Below are 7,847 nucleotides of genomic sequence, written 5' to 3'. Positions count from 1 at the left end.
ATTATGCAGATTCCAAAAAATAATATTTTATTAATAATTTTTAAATTATATTATTTAAATAACAAATATTGATTTCATATATAATATGTTTATCATGTATGTAGAAAAAAATCTTCACATATCTGAAAAATGATCATCATGTATTTAAAAAAAATCCATCACATATTTATAAAAATTATTATCAAGCATTTGTAAAAAAAATCCTCACGTATTTATATACAACAATTCATCATGTTTTTATTAAAATGTTCATCACATGTTTGCAAATAGTTCATGTATAGAAAAACATAGGAAAGAAAATAGATGAATAGAAAAAAAACCAAATAAAAGAGAACAACTAATAAGAGAAACAAAAGAAGAAAACCATCGGAAAAACAGGAAGAAGAAAGACAAGAACCAGTGGAAAAACTGAAGAAAAGAAAAAACTCAGGCAGGTTCCAAGTTCCCTGCCTATTCATCCATCAGCCCCTAAGTTTTCTCTTTGTGCCTTCCTCGATAGTCGTCAAATTGGGCTCCACGCCGGCACCGGCACCGCCTTCGTGTTAGTCGCCGGCCGCCGTTGCCAACACTGCCGAGGCCTACTCCATGGGTACCTCCCTTGCGCCTCCCAAATGATTTTAATTATGGTTAATTTTGTTTCTTTATCTGAACCTGTAATATTGGGACTTTTCAGACGGAATTTGTACAATTAGTACACATTTGTTTTGTTTGATTGACGACTAGTACTCTTCTCCTTTTTGTTTAATTGTCTATCAGTATTCATCTTGATTGATCCGTGGAAAAGGTTATGGATTTTCGATGAAACTTGCATCTTTATTGGGGGGGGGGGGGGGGGGGGGGGCATAATTTGTATTCATATGCCAAGGAAAACAGAGCAGGCTATATATCGCCTATGGCAAGTCCGAATTCTCACTCGCCTTCATTAATTCGCCTGTGGGCCGCAGCCCACTATCCAGTAATCTTTTCTTTTCCATGTGTACGCTCACCTCGGGTGTAGTTGATATGTTTATTTTACCATCCATAACTTGCTATCAGGTCTTTCGTCGTTTCTCTGTTCTGTTCTTTTACTTTTATTTGTTTTCCTTTTCATTTCGGTTTCCTTGTCCTATTATTTTTGTTAAATATTTTCTTACCATTTTCCTTTTCCTTTCTGTTTTGTCTTCCAGTAATTTTTATTGTTTTTTAAAACATATTTATAGGATATATTAAACAGTTTCATTGGCTATTAAAAAAAGTTCAAGTGCTGTTTAAAATTTTCAAATGTATTCAAAACATATTCAGAAAAATGTTCAACACATATAGCAAAAGTGTTCACTGCATATCTCAAAATTATTCATTGTGTATTTAAGGAAGTTCATTGTTTGAAATATCTGGATTATATATTTATGTCTCATTTTGGGTTTTGTTTTTCCGTTTCTTTTTCCATTCATATTTGTGGTTTCGATATTTCAAATCAAATATAAAATATTTAATAATGCTCATATGTTTGAAAATTTATACGCATTTTTTTGAGAATATGTGAACTCACTCTTTTTGAGAATATGTGAACTCACTTTTATCAGGAGAAGCTTAAGGCATTTCACTTGACATTACGTGATCCAGCAAGCAAAAGCCAAAATAGAATGAGAGGGGATATGTTGTCTGGCTTGTTTTAGCTGCGAGTCATGGGAAAGGGTCTAATGCGTGGGGGACTTTTTCGACTGTGGCCCAAATTAAAAGCAGACAAAGATGGGCAAGAATCAGACAAACATTTCACACATATGAGCACGAGTTACAAAATGACACGAGGCAAGTTCGAGTTACAAAATGAAAAACAGCTGATTGTCAAACAGACATAAAAAGAGGTGCATGTACACACATGCAATGATCAAAACACACGTGAACAACAGTGTTGTTCACTTATTCAGACAAGCACACGTATGGGGATAAAAACCTTGACACGAGTTAGTTGATGGGCAAAGGCTCACCGTTCCATTCCTTGAGGCACTCAAGCATGGGGTCGATGAGCTTGCCTTGGCTGATCCCCACGAACACCTTGTCACACTCTTCACCGGGCGCGAGAAGCTTCTCCCCTGTCAGAAACACGCATCCGAGTTCCTCACGAACAAAACGGTAGAGTGGGAACGACCTGCTCCCCATGATCATGTTCGAGATGGGTGCGGTGCCCTTCTCCACGGCCACGCGAGCCGCCTCGACCTCCCGTGGCAGGGCTATCATGAGCTCCTCCTCTAGCTTACTGATCTTGCACAACACCTCATCGTCGATGCTCCTACTAGCAAGAGCGTGCTCGAGGAGCACGCTATGCAGCTTGTGCATCAGGGGGTAGTTGGCGCTGCATGGGTCGTCGGCATAGCGAAAAACGTCCACGCGGTCGATGGCGGCCGCGAGCTTCTTCTCAACACTGGTTGCGTCGACCACCTTTTTGGCAGCCTGTGCCACGCATATGTTGACAGAGATCTTGATGTTTTGCTCCAGGTGGCGAAGGTCGAAGGCCTGGCAAAGTGCCACCAGGTATGTCGAGGACATGAGCTTCAACATCTCCACCGCCTCTGCAGTCTTCCTGGCTGAGACAAGGCCAAGTGAGTTCACCCCCTGGTTGTGCTGCTCCGCGCTTTGGACATGGGTTGTCACCGGGTTGGCAAGGTATTGGAGCTCCGAGCAGTATGCGGCCATGGCGATCTCAATGCCTTTGAGACCATAGTCTAAGCTTGGGTCGCGGCTTCCAGCTAGGTTCGACGTCAGGCCATTATTATAGAACTCATTTACGAGCTCGGAGAACTGCGCGAACATGAGCTTCCCAATGCTGGCGATGGCAAGGCGGGTGTTGTCCATAGATACGCCGATGGGTGTTCCCTGGAAGTTACCACCATGGAGTGCAATGCCACGGTGGACGTCAATGACTGGATTATCACTCATGGAGTTCACCTCACGCTCAATACACTTGGTAGCCGCCCGAATGACCTCGATCTGCGGGCCAAGCCACTGTGGCGCGGTGCGGATCGCATATCTGTCCTGCTTCGGCTTGAGGTGTGGGTCCATGTCGTTCACCATCTTGCCGTGGACCATGAACGGGCTGCTAGCCAGAATGTGTTCCATGATAGCCGCGGCCTCGATCGTGCCGGGGTGATGTTTCAGCTTGTGGATTAGATGGTCGGCAAACTCTGATTTGCCATACATCACCTCACAAAACATCGCAGAAAAAACCTCGGATAGGACAGCGAAGATGTTGCAATCGAACAGTACCATTGCTGCAAGGGCGGCGGCTGCAGCCGTGCCATTTACGATGGCCAACCCTTCCTTGGGGTTCAGCTTGAAGAAGCCACCATCTATCCCGGCAATCTTGAATGCCTCGGCGGCATCCACCTTCCTACCATCATGGGTAATTGCCTGTGCGTTTGGGCGTCCGGTGAGAACACCGGCGATGTAAGCAAGCGGGACCACGTCGCCACTCGCGGTGATGCTGCCCCGGAGGGGAATCCTCGGGTGCACTCCTTTGTTGATGAGCTTTGTGATGGCCTCAAGGATCTCGAAACGTATGCCGGAGAAGCCCTGGAGGAGGGTGTTGATGCGCACGAGCATAGACGCACGTGTAACCTCCGATGGCATCTCGTGGTCACTGCCGGTGCCGAATATGCCAGCAATGAGATGCCTGCATGCATGGACGAATAAGGTCAATGATGGCCGGCCAACAGACTAATTTAATTCTTGTAACTTTATCTATCACACACAAGTCCTGATTTCTGGTACATACATATAGACCCGTCTTTTATAACTTGGAAACATTGTTAAGTTTCAACAAATTTAGCCTTGCCGTTTTCTTTAGAAAATATCATCACGACTCACGTACGAGCTGTGCAAAAAAAAAAAAAAAACAAGTATGGACGGTGTTGCTATATATGATATATTTGAAATAAGTAACTTATTCCTTTTTATAAATTTCACACAGCTCACATATTATCATATTCTTTTACAGAAGGTCATGTGGATAAGTTTTTATCCATATAACTTGCATAACTGTTACAGAATACTCCCTCTGTCCGCAATTATTTATCGCAGAAATGGATGTATGTAGACATATTTTATTTCTAGATAAATTATTTGTTATCCATTTTTCGTGAAAAATAATTCGGGGCGGAGAGAGTAATTGAGAACATAAAGTTAGGAAATTGGGTTCGTATAGGATCAAGATCATTCTATCACTTTCCATACTACTACGAGATAGTTAAACAATTTCAGTGTGGTGGTGGCAAGCTATATATCCATGCAAGGATGCCAAGTGTCTCCGTGTCGGCTTGTGCTCTCAACTAAATTAGCAAGATGTCGAGATATAAAATATTGTGCAGGCGTACTAGTGACTATGAATATTAGTGACGCATATTCTCCAACTATGATAAATACTCCATCTATTCAATAATATACTGTATATGCAATTGTATTCATGTTGGCATATATTTTCCTATCATTTTTTTGAGGGGATATATTTTCCATAATAGAAAGTGTGGTTATGCACATGTATACATTACTTCTCTAATTATGATTTTTTTACTAAATTCATTGTACCACATCTTGCGACATTAGAAGATTTTTTTTACCATTTTATGTACATATTTCCCATATAAATGCTTAACATTGAATATATGATATTTTCATGCATATATATTTCTAACAATTTTCATAAGCCAATTAATAATTAACATTATTTCTTCTACTAGAACGTACTTGCCAAAGAAAAGAAAAACCTACTACTTTGAGGCCGAGCAAAGATTGAACGACACAAATATACTTTTTAGACTTTTTCCTTATTTGCTTGCTACTCCCTTCTATTAGTAGCAGCGTGACCGTCAGAAGTCTTCTTTTGCTTGCGAGCTCAAATGAGCTATGATGAACAGTAAAGTTCAAAAAATAAGTAATACACAAATTCTGACTTTTTTGTGGAACACTCTGAGCAAATATTTTGGGTGCTTGCACAGTTTCATTATGGAATGACATTCGTGAAAGTGGTGGGGAAAAAATCAGCACCTCAAAATGCTCACAAAAATAGCATTTTTGGAGCATCGATATTTTTTTTGCCACGACTTTCACGAATGTTATTTCATGGTGTGACTTTATAAGCACTCAAAACATTTGTTAGTGTATCAGAAAAAAATAGAATTTTTAAATATTTTATCAAAATTTTCAGATTTTACTTTCATCCGAACTATTTGAGCTCGAGCTAAGAAACATCACGTCCCCACTGCAGTCCCTGTTAGCGGTTTCTTCTGCCAAAATTGCAAGACTACTCGAATATTCGCATGATGTTGAGATGTAAAATTATATACTAGGCATCACCTGACGAGCTCAACTTGGAGGCCGTGCCCATCTTTGGTGCGACGGTGGGAGGTGCCACCGAAGCCCGTAGTGACGCCGTAGATGTCGCCGCCGTTGGCCACGGAGTCCAGGATCCACTCGCTGCAGGCCTTGACGCGGGCGCGCGCCTCGTCGGCGAGCTCGACGGTGACGCTGGACACATCCTTGGCCTGGGCGACGGCAGCCACCTGGCCGACGCTGAGGCCGGCGCCCACGATCCTGACGACAGGCTCGCGGAAGTGTGCCACCATGCGCTTGACCTCGTCGAGGTGGCTGCCGGTGAGCTCGGCCGCCGCCGCACCCCAGAAAAGCGGGTCCTTCTCAGCGATGAGCCCGTTGTTCGCCATTGCTTGTTGCTAGGACGGTGGTGGTTGATCGGTTGAGGGCAGTGGATGATGAACCGAGCTCTTCTCTTGGAAGGAACTATGGCAGATGGTATGCTTAAATAATGGTGGGACTGGATGGGTTGCATCACCGTTGACCTACAAGATGACGGTGGATTAGCCATTGTTTCCTCCGAGGTGCAAGGAATCAAAGGCATCTGAACAGAACGCTGCCAGGTGGTTGCCGCCTCACTGATTGTCTTAGCGCTAGATGTTGTACCACCAGTAGAAAAAGAGGCTTCCATACGCCCCCATTAGTCCCCAAAACAATCGAACCGCGATAAAAGGGGCCTTTAGTCGCGGTTCGGGAGGAGACCCGCGACCAACTATCTGGGCCCAGCGCGCTTGGTCGACAGCTGGCGGACGGGAGGGGCTTTAGTCCCGGTTGGCCTGGCCAACCGGGATTAAAGGTCCCCGAAGGCCTTTAGTCGCGGTTGGCCAGGCCAACCGGGACTAAAGGCCCATCCAGCTGGCGGACGGGAGGGGCTTTAGTCCCGGTTGGCCCCGAAGGCCTTTAGTTGCGGTTGGCCAGGCCAACCGGGACTAAAGGCCCATCCCTATATATAGGACTCAGCTCACTTCACTTCACTCAGCTCACTTCACAATTTTCAGAAGGGGGTGGTGGGTTTGCTTTTGGTTCCTCCTATGCACACAAGGTGTTCGATGAAATGCCCGAGAGCCTGAAACAAACATGATATGAAGTGTCCGAGCCACACTTGAGCTTTCTCATTTATTTTTCCTCCGCGATCGCGGTTAGCAACTTGAACCTTTCGTGTGTCATTGATAAAATATGCATGTGTGTAGTTCATTGTTTAATTTGTATTATTTCTAGCTAGTTAGTTTAACAAATGCATGATGGTTAATTATATACTTTATATAATAATAATGCAGATGAATCGGCAATGGATGTACGGTCCCCGACTCTCCGGCGAGTTCACTACGGGTTTGAAAGATTTCCTCGTAGTGGCAAATGCGAACAAGCAGCAAGGTTTTATTATCTGTCCATGTGCTGTCTGTAAGAATCAGAAGGGTTACTCCTCCTCAAGAGACGTTCACATGCACCTGCTTCGGCACGGTTTCATGCCAAGCTATAATTGTTGGACCAAGCATGGAGAAAGAGGGGTTAGAATGGAAGAAGATGAAGAAGGGGATGATATCGATGACAACTATCATGATCATTTCGGTGATACTTTCATGGAGGATGATGCTGAAGGTGGGGAAGGGTTAGGTGAAGGTGAAGAAGAGGCACATGATGAGCCCGCTGATGATCTTGGTCGGACCATTGCTGATGCACGGAGACGCTGCGAAACTGACAAGGAGAGGGAGAATTTGGATCGCATGTTAGAGGATCACAAAAAGTCGTTGTATCCAGGATGCGATAATAGTCTGAAAAAGCTGGGCTGCACACTGGATTTGCTAAAATGGAAGGCACAGGAAGGTGTAGGTGACTCATCATTTGAAAATTTGCTGAAAATGTTGAAGAATATGTTTCCGAAGAATAACGAGTTGCCCGCCAGTACGTACGAAGCAAAGAAGGTTGTCTGCCCTCTAGGTTTAGAGGTTCTGAAGATACATGCATGCATTAACGACTGCATCCTCTACCGCGGTGAATACGAGAATTTGAATGAATGCCCTGTATGCACTGCATTGCGTTATAAGATCAGAGGCGATGACCCTGGTGACGATGTTGAGGGCGAGAAACCCAGGAAGAGGGTTCCCGCCAAGGTGATGTGGTATGCTCCTATAATACCACGGTTGAAACGTCTGTTCATGAACAAAAAGCATGCCAAGTCGTTGCGATGGCACAAAGAGGACCGTAAGTCCGACGGGGAGTTGAGACACCCCGCTGATGGAACGCAATGGAGAAAGATCGACAGAGTGTTCAAAGATTTTGCAGCTGACGCAAGGAACATAAGATTTGGTCTAAGTACTGATGGCATGAATCCTTTTGGCGAGCAGAGCTCCAGCCATAGCACCTGGCCCGTGACTCTATGCATCTACAACCTTCCTCCTTGGTTGTGCATGAAGCGGAAGTTCATTATGATGCCAATTCTCATCCAAGGCCCTAAGCAACCCGGCAACGACATCGATGTGTACCTAAGGCCATTAGTTGAAGAA

General features: G+C 44.3%; 1 protein-coding gene across 1 annotated transcript; it reads right to left on the bottom strand.

Annotated features, from left to right (window-relative positions):
• Window positions 1-1,944: 1,944 nt before the first annotated feature.
• On the bottom strand, window positions 1,945-5,693 carry LOC123073646 (phenylalanine ammonia-lyase-like). The gene is made up of 2 exons (XM_044496710.1): window positions 5,329-5,693; window positions 1,945-3,649 (listed from the first exon to the last, which is right to left on the bottom strand). The coding sequence occupies exons 1-2, from the start codon at window positions 5,691-5,693 to the stop codon at window positions 1,945-1,947; spliced, it is 2,070 nt and encodes a 689-aa protein (XP_044352645.1).
• Window positions 5,694-7,847: the final 2,154 nt, after the last annotated feature.

The sequence above is a fragment of the Triticum aestivum genome, chromosome 3D (genome assembly GCF_018294505.1).
Source record: "Triticum aestivum cultivar Chinese Spring chromosome 3D, IWGSC CS RefSeq v2.1, whole genome shotgun sequence".
Classification (NCBI taxonomy): Eukaryota; Viridiplantae; Streptophyta; class Magnoliopsida; order Poales; family Poaceae; genus Triticum; species Triticum aestivum.
This window is presented reverse-complemented; position numbering and strand designations above follow the sequence as displayed.

Excerpts from the sequence above, each read along its gene's own strand:
- LOC123073646 (XM_044496710.1), bottom strand. The coding sequence starts at position 5,693 with ATGGCGAACAACGGGCTCATCGCTGAGAAGGACCCGCTTTTCTGGGGT. Across the intron at positions 3,650-5,328 it reads CTCCAAGTTGAGCTCGTCAG|GCATCTCATTGCTGGCATAT; the intron begins GTGATGCCTAGT and ends CCATGCATGCAG.